Here is a 27,831-nt window from a genome sequence, read left to right as displayed (position 1 = left end):
AAAAAAAAGAGAGAGACCACAATGTAATTTTAATTTCCATTTACTTATTTTGAGTCTGAACATCTTTTCATGCCTTAAGGACCATTTATATCTTTTTCTGTGAACTTTTTGTGTACTTCTTCATTTTCCTGTATTTTTGGTGTGAAACGTATATATTATCTTTTTCCAAAAGGCTATTTGAAATTTTGTTGTCTTATAATTAATTGCTTCCCTAAGAATGGCCATGTGAAGTAATGTGTTTTGTTTTTGCATGTTCAGAATGATTTGTAGCTTTTTAATTGGAATGGATAGTTCCACCTGATAGAACATTCTTTTTCTCCAATAGAACATTCTTTTTCTCCTTTCTGTTTACGAGTACTGTAACTTGTCCAGAATGTCAGATTCTGTGTTCCTTTCTTTGGTGTACACTGTGTTATTTTAATCTCTAGATTTACCTTATTTCTTAAAATTTCTTTTTTGTATTTTGTTTTTAAATATTTTTTGTGCTGTTGTTGGTTTTGCCTAGGCCTTTGTTGCACACATTGTATGTCCTTTGTCTTCTGTTACTTTGTCTAACCATGTTATCTTTTCCCCCGTTTTTTTTTTTTTCTCGATTCTGATCTCGTTGTCTACCAGTGTTTTCTGCACTGTCTCTTTTGCCCTGTGCATCATCTCCTTATTTTGTCTTCTTATCTTTGTTCTTTTTTGTCTAACTCCCTCCCCCCAGCTTGAGTTCTGTAGGTTCCCACTTTCCACCTCCTCTCACCTGGTTATCACCTTCTGTTGTTTACCTGTCTGTCCTGTCTGTTCTCTGAGTTCTTTGATTTATCTATTCTTTCAGTTCTTTTATTTCTGTTTTGTGGTGTGTCTTCTGGGTAGCATTTAAGTCTTGTTCTGTTCTCTTTTAATTCATCGTTTTCAGGTATAGTTTTCATCGGCTTTGTAACCACATTGTTCTAATGCGTTTTCTTTGTCTGTTGGTTGTATTGTGCTGTTCTTTCCCAAGCCTGTTTCTATTAATATCTGTGCGTGGATAACTGTACTGGTGCCTTTTCTGTTACTCGTTTTCTACTTGGATTTTCCTGGACTGGGCATTTGAATGAGCTTGGGGTGGGCAGCTGTAGAGCCTTGGCTAAGGTTGCTTTTCAGACTCGCTCAGGAATCTTCTCTCTCTTGCTACACTAGTGAGCAGTTGCCCTCTGTAATAGCACTTTCAAGTGGCCCTGCCTTCTTTGCCTCTTTGACCTAGACTTGTTCAGGCTGGGGTTGGCCAATCCTAGTGCTCACCCTGTGTTCCTGCACTGGCATCTGTCACTAAGGGAAACATTTCTTGCCTTCCAGTGTGATCCCTTCACTTTCAGAAGGTGGTATTTGCTGGCATTTTCTAAGATCTGCCATTCCGGCCCCCACCTGGGCTCTTGCCTCATGTCTTTCCTCTGCCTTCTCCAGGGCCTGGACTTTTCCTGCCCAGCCTGTCTGTGTACAGGGCTTCCCCTTCAAGGCAGCAGATGCTCATTCTGGGAGTATAGTTGGCCTGGAGACAGGACAACCTGCTATTGCTGGGCCCCTTGGCACTCCCTGCACTCTTCCTTCTTCCCCATTAAATATATTTGAGATTTTACTTATCTTTATGTTTCTTTGAATGGCACTTGTTGACTTAATATTTTGTTCATAAAACAGGCAGTATCAAGAAGCAAGAGAAACCTATCTTGATCTGGATAATAAAGTCAGGACTTTAAAAAGGTTTATTAAATTGCTGGAAGAAATAATGACTCATAGATATAAAACATATCAACAATTTAGAAGGTAAGTGCATTTAAAAACATCACATATTTTACATTTTCGTATTTTCTTTGTTTTCACATTATCTCTTAGAAATAATAAAATTAAATTGAAAGAACTTTACACGACTCAGTTAAAGAAGAAACTGCCAGTGTTTCCTTTATTGGCCAGTACTTAGGGTCCTGTCATTTAATCAGAGAATACTAGATTGGAAGAGACTTTTGAAACAAGCTTACCCAATTTTTCCACTCCGTTATGTACCTTTACTAGGTAACTCAGAGAGGGCTATTCAACCTCTGCTTACATAGGTCCATTGAATAGATGCTCACTGGCTTTGAAACAGCCTATTTCACTCTTAGACATTGCAGGTTCTTAAGGGATACAAGTATTTGATAGGACCTGTTGAGGTAGTATCTCAGTTTATGATCTGATGGAATAGTGTGGCTCCATGGATGTAGACTCTGATTTGTTTACTGCTGTGTGTCCAATACCTACTACTGTGCCTGGAATATAGTAGAAAGTTGATATATGGGTTGAAAGAATGAACACAAGGTCAGAGAAACTGGATATTATTAATATACCCAGAAATACTAATACTCTCAGGAATAGATGGATCCCAGTGAAAATCACAAACAACAGAAATAAACCAGAGGTCCGTTTATGGGTAAGGATAGACCTTGACCTACTTGGATTCAAGGCAGTCCTAGTCTTTGCATTTAACCTCTGTTTTCCACAGTGGCATTCCCTCGTGACCTGCTGTTCACCTGTCTTTATACCCAAAACTCTATAATCCTGAGACTATAGAATTTCAAAAATATATCTAGTATGTTTGAGGAAATTGAGGTAATTCCATAAAGAAAAACAGGCTTTGCATTTTTGGCCATATTCCTTAACTATAGGTCAATATTTGAAATGTGTGCTTCAGTTTTGTAAGTGTGTTATTAGAACTTCACTTAAATAGGATTTATTTTTATCCTTTTGAGACTGCTTGTAAGTTTCACACAGTGGGACCTGAGCAGCTGATCCAGGACCAGCCCTTTCCTACCTGTGAAGCAGTGTTCTTTGGGATACTCCACTGATACCTTGGGAGTTAGAAGGCTTTTGCTGAGACCTGGGGGTATTCCTGGCTCTGGGTGACCTGTGGGGATTGCTTCTGCTGCTTTGGGATGTTTCTTGCCCCGGTCTCACAAATACAGAGAGAATGGCTCCCTTTGTCAGTCTTCTAGAGTTCTCTGTACCCCCATCTCTAGGCTTTGAGAACTGAGCACTTTACCTTCCCCCAGCTCTGTCTTCAACAGGGAGACCTGCAGGCTCCACCTGCATTTCCACTCTCCTTTACTCTTTCTGAAAGTAGTGATGTGGGACATCTGGAAGGCTCAATTTATTTGTTTCCTGTATTTCAGAGATCATTTTGACTGGAATTGCCTCTACTGTTCACTGTCAGTCTGAAAACTTGTTGCATTTATTTCAACCAGTCTTTTGGCTGTGTCAGGCTGAGAGTAAATAAATCCAATGCCCATTTCTACATCAGAAAGCAGTAGGATTTTTCAGAAGCAGTAGGATTTTTTTTTATACTGTTATCCAGAAAATTTATATTCAGAATATTTTCTGTAAAAGTATTTGTATTCTAGTTTATTATCTTGATATGTTTCTTCACCACTGATATATTCTATCTTCTTTACCCAGTCTTAGGAGTAGAATGAGAATGATCAAATTCTTAAAATTGTTTATCTCTTTACACTGGAGAACCTTGCCATTTTATGAGGACAGTCTTAGACATCTCATGTCTGGAAGCAATTGAAGAATACTTACCAGTAGTGAAAGAAAGAAAAGTTAACAGAAAATTCTGACCAGCTAGCTATGGTTGCTGTGTCACAAAAGAAAACTCAGCTATCAGATTTTCTGGGGTGGAGATTTAATGTAGTTTAGCAAGGGAATTAGGGGGATAATAAGAAAATGATAATTACTCTGAAGAAATGAACCTTAGGCTCATTAAAGAGCAAAGATGTTAAGAAAATACCAAGTCTCCTCTCATTTGGATCTTCTTTTCTAAATACCATTCCCTCCTTGGAGAAATGGCTGGTTCCGGAGCAGGGCAGAGAAGGTACAGAGGAGCCTCTTGCTGTGCCAGAAAATAAAGAGTACTCAGAAGAAACAGTCATGCTCCAAGGACACAGGAGGCTCCCACTGGCCAGACCTGGGCCCATTTGAGGACAGAACGGATGGTAACTCTGTGGAGAAAATGAAGAATCTGTGACTCCATCCTGATACATAGGAAAGTGAATAAGTACATAAATAATTGAGGAGGAAAGGAAAGGTCTTCCCTACAGTGGAATGCCGTGTGATAAATGGAGTTTGCATTGTGCCAGGAGGTGGATAAGGTATTCTAGGTACAGAACGATTAAGAGGTTGCCCTCACCCTGAATGTCTCCATAAGTTGAGAAGTGATATGCAGATGAATAGGCCATTTATTTATTATCTTAACAGTACTAGAGTTTCATCTCTCTAGGACAAGATTTATGTCTTCTATATTAGGGTGATGCCTCATATGAATTGCTTGAATGATTGATGTATTCCTATGGATTGGCTGTAATGTAATAGAAGATATTAAGTGTGGGATAGCATCTTCATGCATTCTTTAGTGTTTGTTGATTATAAAAGGAAATTTTAAAAAAAAGGAAATGAAGTGGTAAAAATGTGGGAACACAAATAAAATACAAAGACGAGGGGAAAAATCTTAACAATCCTATTGTTAAATAAGCAGCCAGAGTTAACATTTTGGCATATTTCTGTCTGGCCCTCCATGCTGGCTCAAAGATCATGCTGAATATACAGTTTAATGTGCCCAATGTCTTCATTTCAAGGTGTCTGACTTTACGATGCAAGTTGTACTTTGACAACTTACTGTCTCAGCGAGCCTATTGTGGAAAAATGAACTTTGACCACAAGAATGAAACTCTTAGCATATCGGTAAGTATCTTAACTCTCCATGTTGCTAATTTTTAGGAGGATTAGCTGCTGTATTTCCTTTGATGATACATTGATAAGCTTTAATCTGTTGTGTTTGGAAAACAAAAGAACTTACTTGTAAGCTAAGGATAGTGTTGGTCAGAGTGTTGAATATTAGGTTGACCTCACTGGCTAACGCTGCCTTTGTACCTCTCCCCTATCTCGACCTCAGACAGCCACTGTGAAGGTAATTAGGAATTTTGTTTTCAGTGACAAATGTTTACCCTCTTTTCACTCCATGGGTTTCTTGTTTAAATTCATGTAGTATTTTAAATTATGTGGGATATTATAGGAAGTCCTATACTCTGAAAGTCACTAAAAAAATGAAGAAAGGATTTCTCTGAAGCATGTTCTAACGCAGGTAATTGTCTTTGCATTTATTTCTAATGGTGTCTGTAGATCCAGCCTCTTTTGAATAAACAAAGCCACTACATTCAACTTTGTGGAGACTGTGGATTCTTTTAATAGTCACATGCATTGAAAGAGGGAATATGGGAGATAGTATTAAAAGTTATGTAGTCAGGAGGTCAAGAGCAACCACCCACTTTCATAACTGGGGCAAAATTCTTAAGTAATTGCTTATTACTCTTAGTTGCCTTAGATTTTTTTTTTAATTTTATTTCTTTATTCATGAGAGACACAGAGGGGCAGAGACATATGCAGAGGGAGAAGCAGGCTCCCTGCAGAGAGCCCAATGTGGGACTCCATCCCAGGACCCCAGGATCACAACCTGAGCCAAGGTAGACGCTCAACCACTGAGCCACCCAGGTGTCCCTAATTGGCATAAATGTTTATGGTATCCCTAGTTGCCACTTCATTTTAATACTTAGAATAAATAATAATTTACAGCACATATACATACCTAATAAACCTCATATACATTTTTTAAGAATAATAATTAAGAAAAAGAATGACAGTACATTTAGAAATGATCAGAGCGCTTAAGGGGGAACTTTATAAGTATCCAAGTAATGAGTAAGTACCTGAAAAAGTACTCAGTATCATTATTTGTCAGAAAAATATAAATTTGGAGCACCTGGATTGATTCAGTCGGTTAAGCATCTGACTTATGATTTTTGCTCAGGTTACGATCTCATAGGTTGTGGAATTGAGCCCTGCAATAGGCTTTCTTTCTTTCTCTCTCCCTCTCAAAAGAAATAGAGAGAGAGAAAGAAAGAGACAGAAAGAGAGAGAGAGACAGAGAGACATAGAGAGAGAAAGAAAGAAAGAGAGAGAGAGAGAGAGAGAGAGAGAGAAAGGTTAAACCATAATAAATGACTATTGTACTGCTACCAGTGTGACCAAAACTAACAACACCAGTAACATCTTAGGTTGGTGAGGCTGTGCACTTGGAACACTCATACTTTGCCAGCAGTCATATAATTTGATAAAACTATTTTAGAAACCTGTTTGGCAGTGTTTATAAAAGCAATTCCATTCTTCAAAACTCTTCAAAAACTGATAAAAATTCACCTGATTAAATGGTGATGATTAGAGTCAGAATCATTGTTACCATTTGGATTTTTGTCACGACTGGGAGAGAACACAGGGAATCTGCTGAGATGCTAGGAATGTTCTGTGTCTTGCTTGGAGTAATTACCCAAGTAATTGAGCTGAAAACTTAAGCTTTATATTCTTTACTGTATATGAATTATACTCTAATAAAAATGAAAAAAAAAAAAGAAAATAGTGGAAATATTTGGATCATTTATCTCCAGAGCTAACTGTGTAGGACAACCAAAGCTAGACCTTCTGACATTATCACCTCTGTTATTCAATAAAAGAATATTAGTGTTTTAGGAATCCTTAAGTTCTCTAGTCTTTGTTTTACAAATAAGGAAACTGAGACCAAAGTCCCATTATAAATTAATAATAGATCAGGGGTAAAATTTAGATCTCCACAATTAATCGAGGGCTTCATTTATTAGATTAATACAAAATGCAATTTTTGAGCAAAAGACCACATCCTGTTACTTAGTTCTTCTTGCTTTTATGTGGGGTAGTTTGGTTGGTTGGTTTCATCTGGCTTTTTACTGCTTAGTTGCTTTTTCATTTGGAGTCTCACAGATTCAGACTTACAGATGATAAATAAATTTCAGTATATGTTTAAATGAGAATTTTTATAACCCTTTTATAAATGAATGCCATTTGAGAGGCACATAATTTTCAGATAGTGGGTGAGAAAAATCTGTGAAGCTGTGTGTCTGCTAAAACACATATGGTAGGACTTTATGACAGACAACCTGATGGTGCCCCGATTTTCCATCTTATGGATATATATGTGTGTATGGAATTTTGCCCAAATGAAATAGAATTCCTTCCGATTTATTTTATGTCTCCCCAGGATATTGTGTGAGAGTTTATTAATTTTATCACTTGCTTTTTTTCATGATATCCTTTCCTTAAATTCTTAATAAGAATTTTTGAAAGAAATTTTACATGTTTCAGTTCACTGCTGCTGTTTATTCCTTGGCCAGTGTGAGCCCCTAAATTTAAGTTGGTCCTGGTGTCTTTTTGATATTCAGTAATTACCTTTTAAAGTAGCTTAGCCACTAGATGTCACTGTATTTCAAGTAACAAAAGATTATCTGAGCACTTAGCAATGTTTGCAAAAAGAAAAAAAAAAAAGATCTCATTCACAGTAGCATCAAAAACAATAAGATACTTAGGAATAAATTTAACCAAGGAAGTGAAATATCTGTACACCGAAAACTGTAGGACATTGATGAAGGAAACGGAAGAAGACACAAATAAATGGGAAGATATCCCGTGTTCATGGATCAGAATTAATATTGTTATAAATACATGTCATTTCTGTATCATTAAATCACTAATGATTTTTTTTTTTAACTGTAAACCCATTCTTTTTAATGCTAGCCAACCTTTTTTTATAGAATTTAGTCTGACTTATGCTACACTTTGTGTTTTATGAACTCATTCAAGGTTCAGCCTGGAGAAGGAAACAGAGCTGCCTTCAATGACATGAGAGCCTTATCTGGAGGAGAACGTTCTTTTTCCACAGTTTGCTTCATTCTTTCTCTGTGGTCCATTGCTGAGTCTCCTTTCAGGTGCCTAGATGAGTTTGATGTCTACATGGTAGGTATTAAATTTTGAATTCTCTAATTTTTGTTCTGTTGGAAATGTGTATTTTGAAAGGAAGCAGTTCTTTCTTTAGTTTTACCCACAAGAGAAGGGATCCTGCCCTGACACTTTAGTCCTTAAGAGCTAGTAGGGAAGAACTAAGAATCTAGCTAGTGCTCTCCCTGCTAGCCTGCAGGCCCCATCCTGGGCTTCCACCTCTTCCCTAGCTTATTTCCATCTTCCATGTTAAAAGTGGTAAGCATTTCCTTACCCTTTCTTGGACCAAAAGAGCAGCAGATACAACATGAGGGCAGGAAGTTTGACTTGGAAGTTACAGACCTAGGATTCAGACCTCTTCTGCCACTGCTTACCCAGAGGACTTTGGGCCTCATTTCATGTATAAAATCACATAATTCATCTCTCCTACCTTGTAGGGTTATGGGGAGATGCTACAGTGAGGTATGACTTATAAATGCACTTAGGATGATGGAGGCACATAGTGAGCCCTCACAGACCAGCCTTTACCCGTTCTGTGTAGTTCTTCATGCCTCGTTCTTTCCTAAACCCAAACCCACTATACTCTGGGTTTAGACTATGATACTCTGGCAAAACTTGCTTAGCAAAGATTATCAATGTACTTTAAGCATTATTTTAATTCTTTTACATTTTTGACACCAGAGACCAAAGTATTTGGCATCCTCTGTCTCTTATAATGTGTCTTCTTGCCAGTTTCCTCTCTCCTCTTTTCTGGTTCTAGTGTGTTCCGTGCTGCCTCCCCTAATGCCATTCCCCTTCAATGTATGAGGTTCTCTTTTATTTTTTATACTGTTGTTGATTTTCCTGGCTACCATAGCCTACCTACACCTACATGCTAAACACATGCACAGAGTCCCCAACATTACCACCTACATTTAGATACCAGAAAGTCTGAGTGTCTCATCCTGACATCTCTCTTGTACTCCGGACCCCTGTGCCCAACCATTGTTAGATGTCGTAAGGTACAACCACACCTCAGACTCAGCGAGTCTTCCACTCAGAGCCTCTTCCTTCTCCTAAATCCCCTACTCTGATTGGTGGCAAATTGCTGTTACCAACCCAGTTAGCTTTCACTGCCAGACCTTTGATGTATCTGTGATCCTCCCTTCCTTTTTACTTGCCCATCACATCTGACCTTCTGAGTCTCTGCTCCTTCCTGATACCTTCTCTCTGTCTCCCCAGCCCCTGCCTGTCATAACTGCCTCCTGTCCAGACTCCCAGACTTTAATCTTGCTTCTTCCTTGGTCCCTCCCTCACTGTTTTGCCAGATTTACATTTCTAAAATGAATCTGATCGTGGTCACTTACGTGTTAGAACTCTGTGGTGGCAAATTATCTTATCTGGGATGAATGTTTAATTCTTTGGGTGTCTGTGAGACCCTTCATGATATAGTATCTGCCCACTTTGTGGCCATCCTAAGCTACTTGTGATTTTTCCAAACACTATGCGTCTGCCTCTTGTGCTCTTCTCTGTGTCACAGTCTTACTCATCTTTCCAGACTTGGTTCAGATGTGATCTTTATATAGCCTTTGTGACCACCAGGCAGGATTGTGAGCTCCCTTGGCACCAACCTACACCAATTCATGCTATTATCTTTATATTTTATCTTATAAATATTTTTATTATATAATTGTATGTTCTGTACCTGTCACTATTGCATATTTTATACATTTTCATTCTGTTGTGGTCCTCTATTTCTCTATTTTCATGTCTGAATCTCCCACCAAATTATAGCCGTTTTGGAAGTTATCAACTGTCTTTTTTTTTTTTTTTTTTTATGATATGTCTACCTACTTGATGTCTAGCCCATAAGTGTTTACAAAGTGCTCTTTCATGGAATTTATACCTGTGCGTCCTGTATAATCTTTTGGTGTCATTTTTTCCCCACTATGTTACCATTGCTGCAGTTGGTTAGAAATGCCTCTGAGGATTGGTTTCAGGGCTAATTCATAAATCATAGAAGACAGTTGTTTTTACCATGCACTAATTTTGTTCAAAATGCCATTTTGCAATCTTATCACCCATCTTATTTGTCAAATTTAATTCTGAATAACTTCCTTCTCTTTCAGAAACTTAGAGGTTCTTAATTAGGATGGCATTTTGCCCCATTGGAATTATTTAGAAAAATGTACCCAAGTTCTGAAATCCAATCGGAAACAAATACATATATTTTGGTGGTTTGACAGCTTTGTTACTAAATGATAGGCCTCCCCAGGGCAGTGTTTTGAAAGGACAGCATTCTGCTTATGCAAGCTCTCATTATTTTTGTTAACTTTAAGTTAGATTGCTTTACAGATATGCCTGAGGGAAGAATTTATATAATACAAGCCATTGAGCAATAACCAGGATGTTGGTCTGCCTCCAAAACAGTGTGTTCTTATCCATGCTGTACTGCCACATAAAGTTTCAAATAGAACTTTAAAAACATATGCTTATGAAAACAGTTACGTTTTCAACTTTTCAGGAGTTTTCAAGGTACTTCGATGTTTTTTTTTTATCTGTTATTTGAACTTGGAAAATGTAAGCCCACAGTTTAGTTTCAAACCTGTTTAATGAAGCATTATTTTTATATACGCTGATATGCTGTTTAACTTATTTTAAAGATTGAATTGAGGAATTGGTTTGTAAATTTAAATTGGTTCATTGTAGAATGTGATGGGGTAGGGGTTAAAGGTTTTAAAACACCTTAATTGAGGGAAATTTTGAGAGATTTAGTAACTTTATAGTTGTCACTTTTGATACTCTTCTGAGGGTTATTATTACTGTACAGATTATATTCATTTTCTAACATTTAGTTGTGTCTTTGGAATATTTGCTGGTTATTTTAGTTGGTAAATATTTTTGAGGGAGGGAATTATACTTACAAATAATCTGACTATAGAAATTACCTGGAAGATTAGGTATATTCAGTTATTTTCCCCAAGAGTTTTGAATATTACCTTTCCCTATATGAATAGTTTGGCATCACAGATAAAGTAGTAGATGATCCTTGGATAAAAATGCTGGGGTTTGTAACAGCCAGCAGAATGCTGCTTTTGCGGGAACATGATTGATGCAACAGAGATCCTACCTTTGTTCTTCAGGACATGGTTAACCGGAGGATTGCAATGGACATGATACTCAAGATGGCAGATTCCCAGCGTTTCAGACAGTTTATCTTGCTTACCCCTCAAAGCATGAGGTAACTATAAAAAATTCTTTGGTGAATATATACATCAAGGAAGATAAAAGGGGAAAATAAATCTTTTATAATCTTAATTTTTTAAATGCAGATACATAAATCACCAATTAAAAGAAAACTCGGTTCTTGTGTCAGGAGATTTAAGATAATTTTTCCTTCTTAGAGATTTAAAATTTTGTTAGTGTTAATCTCCCTTCCATAATAGAAGCAAGTCGATGTAAATATGGTTATTGACTTGTTACTATTTCTCTTTTGACTCTGCTCCTTTGTGGTTATCATGAACAACTAATAAAGTAATTTTAGTAGTTCTGTTTAGACAAAAGACACAGTTTATGATTTCCTTAGTCTGGGCTCTTTTCCTGGTCGCTTACTGCGACTAGTCCTTCAAAGTGAAGAACTCTATCCTACGGTCAGTCAGCCTGTACTGGTTACTTATGCGGTGTCAGGCATTGTATCCCATAGAGTTGATACTCTGCATCTAAAGTGGTCACTTGATTCTTTGGGGATTGAAGTTTGTGATTGGAAATTTTCAGGTAACTCCTTCCTGGCAGTTAGAAATCGTTGGTATCTCCTCATTTTCTTTTTCTTCTAAACTGAAAGCCCATAGCACTTAACAGGAAGTCTATTTTAATTTTTTTAACATTTTTTTTGGCTACCTTGAATTTTTTCAATCAGCCACTTTTTTTGCAGGACTTGATCCTGGGTCTCCAGGATCAGGGCCTGGGCTGAAGGTGGCGCTAAACCACTGAGCCACCTGGGCTGCCCGGAAGTTAATTTTTAAAAATGAAAACAAATTATTTCTTTCGCGTTGGTGGTATAGTGGTGAGCATAGCTGCCTTCCAAATTATTTCTTTATTGCAACTTGTATTTTCTCCTCGAACTCCAGATATTGCAGCATATCCAACATTATCAGATACAGCAGATTGGTATTTTCAGGAAGTAGTTTTGGAATGTGTTTTATTGTGAAAATTTCCTAGTAATCTTGGGTAATTAATTTTGCTTCCTCTAGTTCACTTCCATCAAGTAAACTGATTAGAATTCTTCGAATGTCTGACCCTGAAAGAGGACAGACGACATTGCCTTTCCGACCTGTGGGCCAAGAGGAAGAAGAAGACCGAAGTTGATCTACAGCTCCCTGTGCCCTGTGCCATGTCCTCATGTTGCCAGATTTGTAAAGGGAAAGAGATTCAGGAGTATTTGATGAAATAAAATGAAACTGAAGATAATCTAAAATAAAAGAAACTCCTTTATATATCTGGCCCCAGTAAAATATGTAAATAAGTCTAGGAAGCCTACGACAACCAGCAATTTAAAATTACTGTTACTTTACTTTGAGGAAATTAATTTCATAGTATTGGTTTTAAATCTTTTTTTAAGTTTGTTTTTTTTTAACCATCTACTTTTATAGATTGTTTTTTCAGAAGTAAAATTTTGTACATATGTACATGTACATATCTGTTTAGTTTGGGTTCATTTCTATGGTATTTTGTAATAATTAAAATAAAAGTTTGAGCATCTGATTATATTTAGTTTTATTTTCCAGAATATGACCTCTTCATTGCAGAGGTTGGGGTGCACAGGCCGTCTGTGGGTAGGGACCAGTTTATAGAGGATTTACTGTCTGGTTTTGCTCATTAATTATGAGGGACCTGCACAGGACTATCAACCTTTGCTCAGAATCCCTGCACAGGTCATTTTGTATCATTAGAGATGCAACTAGAGATTTGGGCTGTACTTTTAATAATTAAATTGCATTCAAATTTAGGATGCTGTCTCTACAGCACTTTGATGGAGTACCACAGCACCACCAACCCTGACCCAATGCCTTTTCTCAGTCCTTGAACATCATCCATCCAACTAAGTGTCTAACCCATGTCACAACGGGATTGTGTCACAGCCCTACACCCTGACCTGTGGCATGCTTGCCTGGTTTAAAAGCCCTCCGTTCATGGGCCAGGGCTCTTGGCTCAGCTGAGAGGAGCTGGGGAGAAGGGTTAAGAAAACGGGCTCCCTCCAGAGCAGGAAAGCCCAGCAGACCCAGAGGCCGGCCTATTGATGAGGAGCTGACACCTGTGACCTCAAAGACACATCCTGACTTTAGAGCTGTTTAAGAGTGGGCTTCTTAGAATGATAAAACATAGCATCTTGTAGGAAATGCTGTTTATCAACTTTTTTTTTTTTAAAGGCATGAGTAATACTCTTGCCTATATTCTCTTTGATACTAGGTAAGTGCTAAATTTTTAAGACAGACGTGGATATTCCAGGAGCATTCCCTGTATTGCTAGCGATAAATATTTATGGAATTGAAAAGGAAGTATTTTAAGAAAAAAGGCAGTATTTTAAAAGTATCAGCACTTCTGTTGTTACTGAGGAAAACTGGGTTTTGTTTTTTATTTTAGTGGAGGGGAGAGAGTCTAAATAACCTTAAAGTGAGATCAGTTGGTAAATGATAAGTCTAGAAATCTGTGCTTTTCTAATCTAAGAATTTACAGAAGGAGGAAATGTATACTGAAAGTTAATGAACATCCTCCTAAAACCATGCAAAGTCTGACCTTTAAAAGTTATGTTTAGGGCAGCCCCCGTGGTGCAGCGGTTTAGCGCCGCCTGCAGCCCAGGGCGTGATCCTGGAGACCCTGGATCGAGTCCCACGTCGGGCTCCCGGGGCATGGAGCCTGCTTCTCCCTCTGCCTCTCATTCTCTCTCTCTGTCTCTCTGAATAAATAAATAAAATCTTAAAAAAAAAAAGATTAAAAAAAATAAGTAAAAGTTATGTTTATAAGTAATTTGTATCAAAACTACTTTTTAACATATATGTGCTTTTTTCAAATAAAAAAAATGAAGTGGAATATACCACATGTGTAGACTTATATTAGCTAAATAATTTTAGTGTCTGAATCTTTGTGATAGTTTTTAAAAGTTATGGTTCTGAATACAGAATGGGAAATAGAATCCTCCGTTACAAACATCTTTTGTTAAGAGTCAAAGATTATTCATTGCTTTAGCCTCACAAAGTTTTGGTTTCAACTATCATTAAGGGAAAATACATACCTTCGATTAATGGCCTAATAATAGTAACATTAATTAGAATAAAAGAAGAAAAAAATTTTTTGTCTTTAAATGTGTGTAACTTCTTTTTTTTTTAATTTTTATTTATTTATGATAGTCATCAGAGAGAGAGAGAGGCAGAGACATAGGCAGAGGGAGAAGCAGGCTCCATGCCCCGGGAGCCCGACGTGGGATTCGATCCTGGGTCTCCAGGATCGCGCCCTGGGCCAAAGGTAGGTGCTAAACCGCTGCACCACCCAGGGTTCCCAATATGTGTAACTTCTAAAAATAAAACTTTAGGGGTGCCTGGGTGGCTCAGTCAGTTAAGTACCTGCCTTTGGCTCATGTCATGATCTCAGGGTTCTGGGATTGAGCCCTGTATGGGCTCCCTGCTCGGCAGAGAGTCTGCTTCTCCCTCTCCCTCTTCTCCCTGCTTCCTGCTCTCTCGCTCCCTCTCTCAAAAATTTTTAAAAAATTAGTAAATAATTTTTTTAAATAAAACTTTAAATGTGTATGTATTGCGTGACCTCACTACATAAAACAGAGGCTTCCCCGACCCCTGGTTCATCATCAAGACTGACCTGAGTAATGAGGCCCTGGGAACTGAGGGGCATTGCTCCCTTGGACTCCTAAACCTCACCTCAAATCCGTGAGGTGGAGAGGTGGGCAAAATTACAATCATTCTCAAAATGACAAATGTGATGAGTTGTAGTAAACCAAGATAAAAATAATAGAGTTACTCAAGCTGATAATCAGGAAAGATTCAGGCACAGCCTTCTTTTTTCTTAAGTATTTTCGCTTCTCCATCCCATCAAGTGCCGCTTTCTCCCCGCCCCTACCCTCTTCACCTTCACATGTCTTCAAAAATGTCTACAGACCAAAATGCTTCAATTCTGAGTAAGAAGCTATTGTCCGGGACTGGAGCTGGATCAGAAGTGTTGCCAGCTGTGGTGGAGACCAAGTCACCCAGATTTCTCGAGAATTAGTACGAGTTATCATTTCCCGAGTCAGGGAGGTTCTGGTTAGATACAGGACTTGTTTATACATCAACACTGATGCCTATACTTTGACCAACTCAGATTTTCAGGAGAATCGGTTTGGAACTTAAGAGTTCTAAAAGTTCAAACAGTAGCATATCTCATGACTTGAAATAAATGACTGTGGACTGGAAGGTACATCAAAATATGTAATAGGACCAGCTTTTGTTCTTCAAAGAGTGGTAAAGTAATGTGGATAGAAATTAGCTATTTCTTTGAGTCAGCAAATGAAATTCTCTTTTTTAATTATTTATAATACTGATACCGAACCCATTAAATTTTGGCTAGGGCATCTGGATAGAATCCAGAGAAACTAATGTGTCCTGAGACTACTCACTGATCAACAAGCTTAAGAGTGCTGTTGCCTGGTTTTCTCAAGTTCAAGAATATAGAGATTAATTCATTCAAAAATGATGACGTTCCTGCCATGTGTGTGCTTGCAACAATTTAATGCATGGGGAATGATGCTGGGAGTATACCAGATCTGCCCCCAGGGAGCAAAAATTCCAGTTGAGGGGAACATGTGCTGTATATAATTCCAGAGAACAGTAATTGCTATGTGTAATAAAGCAGGGTAAGAAGTAGAGTGGCAGGGGGTGGGGGGTCTCAGAAGCAGCATCGAGGGAAGACTGCAGAAGGTAGTATCTAAGCAGAGCCTGAAATGAGCGAGAGAACAAGCTACAGGAAGACCTAAGGCAAAGGTTCTAGGTAGAGGAACTGAGTGTAAGGCCCGTTAAGTGAGAATGGACTTCGTGTCCGCGAACCGTAAGGCCCATGTTGGCAGGGCTTAGTGAGCAAAGGGGATGAGGTTCAGAGGTAGGCAGAAGGAAGCAGGATCATTCCACGTCTAATATGTTTTCAGACCTGGTCTAATAAACGTATTAAATATCTCTCTGGCTGCTGTGGGAATAGGTTAGAATGAGAGTATGGTGAACGAAAGCAAGCTCTGACAGCCATCCAGGTCAGAGGTCAAGGTGACCCAGCCAAAGTGAAGGAGGTAGTTCCAGTGTGAAATGAGGCAGTGGGATTTGCTGGTAATACTATGGAGTTGTGAGAGAGGAATCAAGGATGATTGGCCTGGGTCCTAAAAGCAGTAAGAACGATGATGTCATTCACAGGAAAGATGGGGAGGTGGAGGCAAGCACTCTGCTACTGGGAGAGTAACGTCACATTGGTGAGTGTAAGAATGGAAAACAATAACGTGACAAGAGTCTGGAGATGGGGATCCCTGGGTGGCGCAGCGGTTTAGCACCTGCCTTTGGCCCAGGGCGCGATCCTGGAGACTCGAGATTGAATCCCACATCGGGCTCCCGGTGCATGGAGCCTGCTTCTCCCTCTGTCTGTGTCTCTGCCTCTCTCTCTCTCTCTCTGTGACTATCATAAAAAAAAAAAAAAAAAAAAAAAAAAAAGAGTCTGGAGATGATATTTCACCTGTAAGATGCTGGGCAAAATCCGAATTGTATGCCCAAAATACTGGAGACACTTAATTTCTTACAGGAAAGGAGCTCGGGGAACCCCATTATTTTATTTTATTTAGAGCTCTAATTGACCATCAGTTTCTTGCTACGCCTCTACACATCCTTTGCCTTGAGGCCCTCTGAAGACATCTGTTAAAACATGTGTTTTACTTCTTGACATGAATTCCAACCATGTGGAGGGAAATCATCTGGCCTCTTTAAGAAGGAAGTTCCTATTATTCATCCAGAGACCGTGATCCTGAATGAGTGAATCACAGGCAATACGAGGCCTGCAAACAATATGATTCCCTTGTTAAAAGGAAGACTCGGAATCTAGTTTCCTTGAATATGGATGGCTCCGTGACTGTCTCGTCATCAAGAAAATGGGTGGAAGTGCTATTTCATGACTTCTGAGGTCAGATCAGAAAAATCTAGGAATACTCCAACCTCTTTGCAGGACTACTTGTGCTGGAGCCTGAGCCACCATGAAGGTCGTGAGTGCTGAGGCCACCATCCCGTGGGGAAGCACAAACTAGCCCAGGACGGGAGGAGCCCTGAGACCACAGGAAGGGAGATGCCAACCAGGCCCCAGCTCCTCCAGAGCCCCGTGTCGGCTCAAGCTACCATGTGGCTGCAACTATAGGAGGGACCCCGAGCCAGAATCAGCCACATGAACCTCTCACAAACTCCTGACCCACAGAAGCTACGGAAATAGTAAAATGATTATTTTTAGCCACTAAGTTTTGGGGTGGAGTTATTGTGGAGCACTAGTAACTGAACCACTCCTACTACTACCCACTCCTAGAAACTATCTTAAGGTGATACTTCCTGGTGTTTTACATGTCTTTGGTTTTCTTATTGTGAGAATGCATATTTCGTATATATATATATATATTACACTATGCATGAGATTTTGTTTCTGTTTTTCCCAATTGGCATTTAAAAGAATTATATCCAGGGCGCCTGGGTGGCTCAGTCGGTTAAGCGTCTGCCTTCGGCTCAGGTCACGGTCTCAGAGTCCTGAGATGAAGCCCTGCGTTGGGCTCCCTGCTCAGTGGGGAACCTGCCTCTCCTTCTCCCTCTACCCCTCCTTCCTCTCGTGCATTCTCTCATAAAAAATCTTTTTTAAAGAGCTATGTCCATTTTGCTGTCAGTCTGTTGCCTCCAGCCAATGTGTAGTATGCATAGGCTGCATCAACCACGTTTGACTTACCTAGTCTCCTAGTAATGAGCCACCAGATTGCCTGTAGTTCCCACAGAGCTGTCACAGACATCCTGGGATGGCCCTCATGGCCCTCTAGGAGAGCTTCTTGGGGCAAAATACCCAGAGCTGAGAGTGCTGCCTCGAGGGCATATGCACACTTACTCTAGCCAAGTGCCGCTGGACTGCTCTCCAGGTCACTGTTCCCGGGCCACGCTACCGGCGCTGTGTTCACTTGCTGGCCTGATCACTACATTTTATTTATGAAAATAACTAGTCAGGGGCACTCAGCTCGGGTGGGATCTCACGTTGTGGGAAATAGCACTGCTCAGACTCTGTGCTCAGCAGGGAGTCTGCTTGAAGATTCTCGCTCCCTCTGCCCCTCCCCCTACTCGTGTGCCTTCTCTCTCTCTGAAATAAATGTTTTTTTTTAAAGAAGAAAGAAAGAAAGAAGAAAGACAGAAAGAGAAGAAAAGAAAGAAGAAAGAAAGAAAGAGAGAAAGAAAAGAGAAAGAAAGAAAAGAAAGAAAGAAAGAAAGAGAGAGAGAAAAAAGAAAGAAAAGAACTAGTCAGTTCTGCTGGAGAGGTTTATTTTCCCCCATGATTGCCCTGAATATCCACATAGCTCACTTCTTACTTCAAATGTCATTTAACCACTCTTTCCTAAATAGCCACTGCCTCCCATCCTTCCCCATCCTTCTTAGCTTGTGCTTCTTTCCTTCATTGTTCTTACAGGTGGTCATCTCGTGTGTGTGTGTGTGTGTGTGTGTGTGGTTTGGTTATTGTCTGTCTCTCCCCATAACGATGGTGCTGGGTGCGCGGTAGGTGACCGTGAAGATTTGCTATGAAGGCAGTACCAGCGTCAGACTTAACCCAGCACCTTTCTAAGGAGCCTCTCTAGCTCCTCACCCTGCTCCCCCTCGTTTAGGGGCAGAGAATATCGGGAGGCTCCAAAGATCTCCCATCTCTCCTGCCCCCACATTGGACTCACCAAGCACAGGGGTGAAGGACATTCTATTACCACTTGGGATGGTTCTATCAGTGATTCAGGTACCGTCGGTGTCCTGAGTGTTTGTGGTGAGGTGTGCTTGCTCACAGCTTCCTGTGGAATGGGTGCATGGAATCATTAGGCCCTGGTCTCTGGTCTTAAGTTAATGATCCTAAGACAGACAAAGGAAGAGTATTTAGGGGGGAAAAAGTCACTCGATAAAAAGTGAATAACAAAGCACTACCTTGATACTATAACTATGAGCTACATGTGGCAAATTAAATTTAAATTATTATTTTTTTGGAGAGGGATATGGGATAGGGGCAGAGGGGCAGTGAGAAAGAGAATCTTAAGCAGTTTCCCTGCTGAGCACAGAGCCCAATGTGGGGCTGACCCTGAGATCATGACCTGAGCCAAAATCAAGAGTCAGATGCTTAACCGACTGAGCCACCCAGGCGCCCTGAATTTAAATTGAAATGAAAAATTCAGTTCCTCAGTCACACTAGCCGTACTGAAGTGCTCAATAGTTACACGTAGCTAGCTAGTGCAGACATACACCTTTCCATCATCCTAGAAAGTTCTGTTGCACAGCACTATGGGAAAAACTGAGCGTCTCTGGAAAATACCAACCTGTCTTTAGAGTTCTTGAGGTAATCTCTTCTGCCTGCTCTTCTCAGGGTTAAAAGGGTCAGAATTTTGTTCCATCATTAAAAATGACAACTAGCGGGGCACCTAGTGGGTTCAGCGTCTGACTCTTGATTTTGGCTCAGGGGCATCAGATTGAGCCCCATGTTGGGCTCTGCGCTTAGTGTGGAATCTCCTTAAGATTTTTCTCTCCCTCTGCCGCTCCCCCATTCTCTCTCTCAGAAAAAAAGAAAAGAAAAATTAAAAATAAAAATAACAACTAGTATACTTTTGACTTGGAAAGAAAGCAGTGTTCTTTCCTACGGGCTGCCTTTGGAGGACACTTCTCAGCTGGCTGCATGTGTCCTCCACACCATGGGAAGAAGGTAATGTGTCGCTAGCACCCAGTCACATTAAGATGAAACTTAATTTTATACAATGGGTATTTTTTTGAGAACAAAGAAGTTTCATGTTTTATTTAAACTTCACCTACCATGTTCATTGCCCCTCTTTTGAGGGCCAGGATGTAGAGTTGGAAAGTTGCTTTTCTCCATTTCGTTGTCATTAATTCTCTGAATTCTGAGGTTGTGTATTTCAGAGTAGATTTGCTAAGCTGCTGCTAGCTGACCCTTGATAATCATGAACATCCATTTCAGATTTAAAATTATGAAATAAGAATTGAGGGAGAAAGTCAAATGTTATAAATTTATTTGGGACATCTATTGCCACCTCTTTGGGAGCCTTTGAAAATTCAAGCAGAAATCAATACACTTCCAGCTTTTTTTTTTTTTACTTTCAATAAATAATATCTTTGTGTATATGTATATATAGAGAGATATACTTAATTAATGAGTCATGTAGCAGGATTTTTAAGTTTTATACTGCAGTAATTCCAACATAGCTCTTTCCAGATTGATAGAATGCAAATGAGGTAAGAGTTAAGGCAAACCTAAAAGGCATGCAAAGGTAGCACATTTATCTTCACTGATAATACAAGCTCTTGAGTGCGGACCACACAGGGAAGCCAAGGCCTCTCCATGTGCCTGTCCAGTACTATTTTACACGAGAATGGTGACACAGCTTATATTAAGTTACATTACCAGGGGGGTCTCAGTGCTACTAACATGTAATCAAGGAGACACGAGCATTAGCAAAACATGAACAAGAAACCATAGAACTTTTTGCAGCACATTTCTGCCCAGGCTTGAAGGGAGAAGGGTTTTTACGAAATGATGTTACACATATCACATTGTGGCAGGTTGTTTGTTTTATAATATATGCTTTTAAAATTCATTAGCAAATGACATTCTCATGCACACAAGTGTTTCAAACACAAGAAGCAAGTCCATTGATAGGTAGTCCAAGCAATATTTGTGTGCGTGTGTGTGTGTGTGTGTGTGTATGTGTGTGAATAGCTGCAGACTGAATGGAACATTGAGACTTTTGTCAGTCCATAGCGTTGACCTCAGCTCATTTCTGAATGTCGCACTGCAGAAGTAATACAATGGAAGGGTCGCTCTTTGCAGCTTCTTTGAACTCATCCAGTGTAATCTGGTCATCTTTGTTCTTATCCATCTTGCTGAAAATCTTGTCTACTCGCTGCTCAGGCGTGAGACCATCCTCGTTCATCTTCATCATGATCACCGTGCCTACCATCTTATAGATAGCCTTGGGAAAACCAGAAACAGAGCGTAAAGTTCTCCCATGATATGATAAAAGATTTAAATTTACTTCAAAGGATTCCTAAATCGTTTTAAATAAGACAGCGATATAATCAAATATGTGTGAGTCTTGTGACCAACTGGACATAAAAGAATTTCATCCGACTCCCAGGTTGGAGGAAGTGGGGAGACAGAGTACCTCGGTGGTAAGTGCAAGATTAATGGATGAGGAGAAGACTCAGGAGGAAAATGATGACCTCGGTTTTAAACATTCTGGGTTTGAAGTGCAGATGAAAGTCACCAAGCAGTAGCCCTTGAAGATTTAGGAAAAGAGAAATGTGGTCCCAACTGATAAGGAACTTACAATCATTTGCTAAGACAACCAAGCAAGGTGGCCCAGTAATGTTCAGCCCAGAAAGATTAGTTTAGGGAGATCTGTGGATCAGGGACTCTGTTCATAAGTTAAAGAATTCCGACTTTCACTTAACTGTACGCAAGTAATTCTCAACATGGGGATGTCCTAGATAGAAACAACTTTCTTAGGAAACTTCCTGAAGGAAAACAAATGCCCATCTACACCAAGACCTGCAGGTGAATGTTCTAACAGCATTATTAATAATGGCCAAGGAGTGGAAACAGCACCAGCACTCATCAACTGGTAAACAGGTAAACAATATGACAGATCCATACAATTGAATACTATTTCAGCAACAAAAAGGAATAAAATACTGATAAATCCTACAACATAGATTCTTTTAAAAAAGGAATCCAGGCATAAAGGCCATATACTTATATTGTCTGATTCTGTTTATATGAAATGTCCAGAGACACAAATCCATAGAGACAAAGAAGAGCCGAGTCATCTGAGTCTGTAACAGGAACAGGCAGGTGGCATGAGAGGTCTTACTGGGGGAATGGAAACGTCCTAAAATTGGATTATGGGGATGACTGCATACTTTGGTAAATTCACTAAAGATCATTTAATCGTCCAGTTAAAATGGGCGACTTTATGGTCTGCAAATTATAACTCGATAAAGTTTTGTAAGATGTCAGAGGAGCTACGGGCAGCATCTTATGCAACCAGGGGAAAGCTGGCTGAGGAAGTGGGGGCGCCCAGCAGGGCCGCGCTAAGCCCAGGGCAGAAGCCCCGCGTCTGAGAACAGCCCTGGCGCCGGCGTCAGAGCCCGGGGGCTTGGATCTGGACTTGCCAGCGCTGCGCGGGGACGGGGGTCGGGGACGGGGGTCCGGGGACGGGGGACGGGGGTCGGGGGTCGGGGGACGCAACTGGGGGCCGGGCAGGGAAGAAAGGAAGCCGCGCAGCACAGGCTCCAAGCTTCCTCGGGTGGGGGGTGGTCCTTAGCCTGCCCTGTCGGGGCCCGCCGGGTCCCCAGGCCCAGGAAGCCCCACCTGCCCGGCCGCGCCCCGAGGGCCCCCACTCCGCCCCAACCTGAGCCTCCCACCCCCTCACGAAAGCCCCGCCCCGCCCCGCCCCCGACGCCAGGTTCCCCTACGGCCCCGCCCCATGCCCCCCATCCTGCCCCACCCCCAGCTCCGAGGCCCCCCACCCCCTCCCTTCGAGAGCCCCGCCCCGCGGTCCCCCTCTCCCCCACCCCCTCCCCCACGCCCCGCCCCCGCGGTCCCTCCCCCAACCCCACCTTGAGGGGCCCGGCCCGGCCCCGAGGCTCCCCCGCCCTGCCCTGGCCTGGCCCCGGGGTCCTTGTCCCCCCCGCCCCCCCCCCCCCCCCCGGGCCCGCCGCCCCACCTCGATGATCTCCAGCATCTCCACCCTCGTGATCTTGCCGTCGCCGTCCAGGTCGTACATGTTGAAGGCCCAGTTGAGCTTCTGCTCGAAGCTGCCCCTCGAGGTGATGGACAGCGCGCAGATGAACTCTCGGAAGTCGATGGTGCCGTCGCCGTTCTTGTCAAAGGTCCGGAAGGCGTGCTGCGCGAACTTGGAGGCGTCGCCGTAGGGGAAGAACTGCGGCACAGGCACGGGCTCGGGCTCGGCCTCGGCTCGGGCTCAGGGGCGCCCCCGCCCCCGCCCCCGCCTCCCGGGCCCCCCCCCGCCTCCCCACCCCCCCCCGCTCGGCTCCCCGGCGACTGTCCCGCTGCTTTTTACAGGGACCCCCCTTCTCTTTTGTAGAACACACATTTAAAGCCCTTTAAAAATAGGACACGACTGGGGGGTTCCGAGAGCTCGGAAGAGCCTCCCCGCGAGCCCCCGCCCGCCCGGGTGCGCCTGGAGGCCGAGGCCGGCCGCGGGGGCAGGGAAGGGGCCGCGGAGGAGCCCCCCCCCCCCCCCCGGGCCGGGCCGCACAGTCGGGGCGCGGACCGGGCCTCTGTGAGCCCCAGCGAAGCTGAGAGGCCTTGTCCGGGTGAGGGTGGAGAGCAAACACACCCCAAACCCCGAACCAGCGGCAGAAAGAAGCCTTGTGCTGTTCTACGGCAGAGAAGGGCATGGACCTGTTTCGGGATGAGTAGGTCCCGCAACTACAAAGAGCAAAGCAGGTTCCTGAGGACGTGCCTGCTGTCCCTGCTCCTTCATCAGTTTGGTCACTTGCCACTGGGACAGGCTGGCCAGCCTGCTGGGCACCGGCGCCTTCGTGCCCCCCGGGGCCTGCCCCCTCCGGAGCCCTCCGCCTGGTGCCCCTGGGCCTCCTGCGCTGGGACCTGCCGCCCACCCCTCCCGCGCCTAGAAGCTCACCGCAAGGAAGAACATTTCCCTGCAGAAATAAAAGGTGTGTTTCCATGGGAGATCCCATCGGTGAGGCCAGAGGAGAGAGGAGCATTGTCGGGGGGCGGGGGGGGGGGGGGCAGCTGACGGAGGCCTGCACGTCCCTAGCACCCACTTCTGGACACCAGGATCCGGGAAAAAGAATCACCCCAGAGCTGAATGGCTTCAAACAATTATTTCATTAATCTCAGAAACTAATGATTTGACGACCGTTTCTCTTTTTAATCAAGCAACATTTTTCTGAGGCTTGGAGGACAGCTTTCTCCTTCCGCTCCCTCATCCCCTGAACACGCGACTTCTGTCCTTCATTTTTCATGATTCATCAAACTCCACTGAGGCCCTTTTCTGGTCAGGCCCTGTCCTCGGTACCGGGAAAGCAGAGACTCCCAGTCCCCGGGCTCTGGGATTTCACAGCGACTGGGGAAACCCAAGGCGGGACTGAAAATAAAGGTCAAGGTCGTGTCCTCTGTAAGAGGTAGGACAGAGGAGGTGACAAGGCCTTCATTCCTAGGCTCCAGGCCTCGCCATTGGGTTCCAGGTGGAGGGTTCGGAGGGAGAGGCTCCGTCCTCCTCCACCTGCGCAGCCTGGTTCCCCTCCTCCCGATGCCAGAGGGGGCTTGGGTTCCTGAGGACAGGCTGCCACCTGCCGAGTTTTGACCTGAACAGTTTTGACCTTGACAGTTTCTGAGTAGGTGAGTTTGATCCACATGTGCTCTGAACTATTCTTTAACTTACGGTACCTCTGACACCAAATGTATGGGGTTTGGTTTGGTTTGGTTTTGGGGTTTTCCCTGCTAACAACTCCGACTTTCTGGACGTTAACCTGGTCTGGTTGAGTTCAGTTCCATGCTGAACAAACCCCTGGGGAGTCAGTGCAGCCCCCCACTCATAGTGAGGGCTCAGTCCTACGGGACTGCCCTCAACCTCAGATGCCAGTGACACGTCCCCGATTGCCACCTGTGTACTTCTCATAGACCCGATCTAAAGTCAGGGGGTGCCCACAATGCCCTCCTTCAAAAATTTGCTAGAAGGACTCACAGAATGAAGGAAGGCACTTTATTTACTAGTACCAGGTTGTTTTAAAGGCCGCAGCTCAGGAAAAGCCCAGTGGAAGGGCTGTATAGGGCAAGGTGTAGGGTGAAAGTGCCCAGAGGGTGCCTACAGAGGGCCCTCTCTGGAAATGCCACCCTAATAGCGCCTCAGCTTGTTCACCAGCCCCAAAGCTCCTCAAACCTGTGCTTTAAAGGGTTTTAATGGAAGCCTCATTACATAGGCACAGTTAATTAAATCACTGGCTAGTGATGATCTAATTCGATCTCCAGGGGGAGGCCGGGGAGGGAGCTACAAGTTCCAATCCTCTAACAATGCCTCAGTCTTTCAGGGTGACCAGCTCTCACCCCCAAGCTATCTAGGGGCCCCCAGCCACCAGTCATCTCATTAGCACATAAAAGGCATGATTGTCATCCCTGAGATTCCGAGGAAACTAAGACCAAGTATATACTTCTTAGTAGATCATCGTGTCACATGTGCTTGTGCGCCAGAGTGTCCTGCACCCCTTTCCACTCTTTGCTGCTGCGTTTATCTGCCTTGTGGGCAGGAATCTTGGGTGGAACAGAGGGAGCCCCGGGCAGATCCCCATCTCTGTAGTGCTCTGCAAACCCCCCATCTCCGTAGTGCTCTGCAAACCCCCCATCTCTGTAGTGTTCTGCAAACCCCCCATCTCCATAGTGCTTTGCAAACCCCCCATCTCCGTAGTGCTCTGCAAACCCCCAGCTTTCTACGCAGTGACTCGAGGCTACTGGGTGTTCTTCTCCATCTGTGTGGGCTCCTGGCGGTGAAATGCTGTACCTATCTTATTTCTCCCAGCATACCTTAAAGTGAAGGCATATCTGATAGTTTCATCTGAAGTCAGCCAGAAACTTCAGGTCAGTATATTAAAAATTAATTTAGATCTGAAAATTCTTGAGGAAAACAAAATCGATTGGGCCCTGAAAGTGCCATGTGCCTTGTAGAAGGTCTGTTTATTGACTTTTATGGCCAACACGTTTACTTCAGAAGAACCGAGCATGTGCTCAGGAGCCCTCATCTATCTGGAGGGCTTGTTCCCTTTAGAAAATTCCTCCTGTCGTGTGCTGAGTGCTTGGAGTTTACCTAATCAGGGGAATGCTCTTTCTTTTGATGAAATGATTCAACTCTGGATGGATCATCCCAGAAAAAATGAAGTCACACTCATCAATGTCTTTAGGAAGAAATCAGGGTCTTGGACTCCTGTTCACTTCTGGGCTATGCTAGTGCCTGAGAAGTATAAATATTTTTTGCATATTGTTGCTTGAGATGTGTTTCATTTTTTAAATTCAGTGCGCTTTGCTTGAGTAACTGTATTATATCTCAGTGTGGAAACAATTTTCAGTGGCATTAGTAATCTACAAGTCCATATGATAAATAAAAAAGAACTTTGAGGTTAAAAAAATCTATATTTACGTGTGTGTGTATATAATTCCATTTGTGTTTTAGTCCGTTCTGGCTTCTGTAACAAAGCGTCACAGACTGGATGGTTTATAAACAGAAATTTAATTCCACTGGAGGATGAAGTCCAGTATCAGGGTGTCAGCAAGGTCAGTTTCTGGGGAAGGCTCTCTTCTGGGTTGCACACTGCCAGCTTCTCGCTTTGTCCTTGTGGGAGGCAAGGAAACTCTAGGGTCTCTTTTTCTTTCTTTTTTTGGGGTTGAGGGAAGAGGGAATGGGGGAGAGAGAGTAATCCTAAGATCTTAAGCAGACTCCATGCCCAGCACATGAGCCCGACATGAGGCTGGATCTCTTGACCCTGAGATCATGATGTGAGCTGACACCAAGAATCGGGTGTTTAACTGAGCCACCCAGAAGCCCCTGTGGGGTTTCTTATATAAGGGCACTAATCCCATTCCTGAGGGCTCTACCTTTAAGACCTAAGTTCCTTGCACGGCCCACCTCCTAATACCATCATCTTGGGCATCAGGTTTTAACATGTGAGTCTGAGGAGGGACACAAATATTCAGTCCATGATGGATTGTTTGAAAGAAGATGCATCTCGTTGTGAGAAATTTTAGAAACTGTATTAGATGATCGAATATAGTTAGTCTTTGAGACATTTCTAGTTTCTATTTCATGTCTAGGTACAGACACAGTTTTTCTACTTTTGGTCAAAAGTTTCATAGCTGGTAGGTTTTGCATTTCCATTAATAGGAAAAACCCACGTGGGAAGCAGCTGCAGATGTCAGCTGAGTGAATCCAGGTGCCGGAGTCCTTCTGGTGATGGTGGGACCTGGGTCTTGTGGCTCTTGGAGGCCACACCTGTGGGCTTTGGCACGTCGGGGCAGCCTGTCCTCCTGAGGGCGCCTGAGAGAAGGCTCCTCCTCGGGGAGCAAGCTTTGGGGGCGGCTCAGGGTCTGCTCCAGGTGCTGGCCAGCAGAACCCTAGACTCAATTCTCAGAGTGAGAACGGGACCATCAACTCCAGTTTGGACAAGGTATCTCTGGGGGTGGAGGTGACTAGGCCAGACCCCCAGGTCCTAACGTGGAAGGTGACGGCTGGCCGGGATGCTTCCCTGGAGGCAGTTTCCTCAGGGCCCTCTCTGGAGCCCCCTTCCTCAGGTCCAGCGCCTGCCCTTTTGCTCTGACACACGGGGACACCAAGCTCAGTAGTGGGAGATGGCAGATGGTGGGGGCTGGAAGGGCCCTCTGTCCCTGGCCACTTCCGGCCTGCTGGTGAGCCTCTCACCTCAAGACTACACGCCGATCTGTCCCTGTCATACCACAGGGACAATCCTGTGCCCCAGGGGCGCCCTGCGAACACGGGCTCCCGATGTTGCTGGCCCGTGGTGGGGCCAGGACCCAGCCCACCGAGTGTAGCATGATGCCCACCCATGTAGCATGTCACCATCCCTGCCCTCTTCTTGCTCAGTGACAGGCGGGAGGAGCACGCGTTTGTCCCGTGGCATTTCCCTGGACAGATTTCTTGAGGTTCCTGAGATAAGCTTT

General features: G+C 43.1%; 2 protein-coding genes across 4 annotated transcripts in view; one reads left to right on the top strand and one right to left on the bottom strand.

The window, feature by feature from the left end:
• The window catches only part of SMC6 (structural maintenance of chromosomes 6), a 68,078-nt gene extending 55,487 nt beyond the window's left edge, over positions 1–12,591 (top strand). For 2 of the 3 annotated variants that reach the window (XM_038560825.1, XM_038560826.1), the window contains exons 23-27: positions 1,660–1,785; positions 4,626–4,731; positions 7,714–7,866; positions 10,971–11,068; positions 12,078–12,591. In XM_038560825.1, the coding sequence (XP_038416753.1) occupies positions 1,660–1,785; positions 4,626–4,731; positions 7,714–7,866; positions 10,971–11,068; positions 12,078–12,192 (598 nt within the window). In that variant the 3' untranslated portion in view covers positions 12,193–12,591. Of the gene's footprint in view, positions 1–1,659; positions 1,786–4,625; positions 4,732–7,713; positions 7,867–10,182; positions 10,363–10,970; positions 11,069–12,077 lie in introns of all 3 variants that reach the window. The other variant, XR_005372147.1, reaches the window with a different exon arrangement.
• A 7,515-nt stretch (positions 12,592–20,106) lies between these two features.
• Positions 20,107–27,831, bottom strand: part of VSNL1 (visinin like 1) — a 103,323-nt gene continuing 95,598 nt past the window's right edge. The window contains exons 3-4 of the mRNA XM_038560824.1: positions 22,844–23,059; positions 20,107–21,088 (exon numbers count right to left, since the gene is read on the bottom strand). Of these exons, the coding sequence (XP_038416752.1) occupies positions 20,891–21,088; positions 22,844–23,059 (414 nt within the window). The 3' untranslated portion in view covers positions 20,107–20,890. The remainder of the gene's footprint in view (positions 21,089–22,843; positions 23,060–27,831) is intronic.

This window comes from Canis lupus, chromosome 17 (genome assembly GCF_011100685.1).
Source record: "Canis lupus familiaris isolate Mischka breed German Shepherd chromosome 17, alternate assembly UU_Cfam_GSD_1.0, whole genome shotgun sequence".
Taxonomy (NCBI): domain Eukaryota; kingdom Metazoa; phylum Chordata; class Mammalia; order Carnivora; family Canidae; genus Canis; species Canis lupus.
The sequence above is the reverse complement of the archived record's forward strand: the minus strand, read 5'-3'. Positions and strand labels throughout refer to the sequence as shown.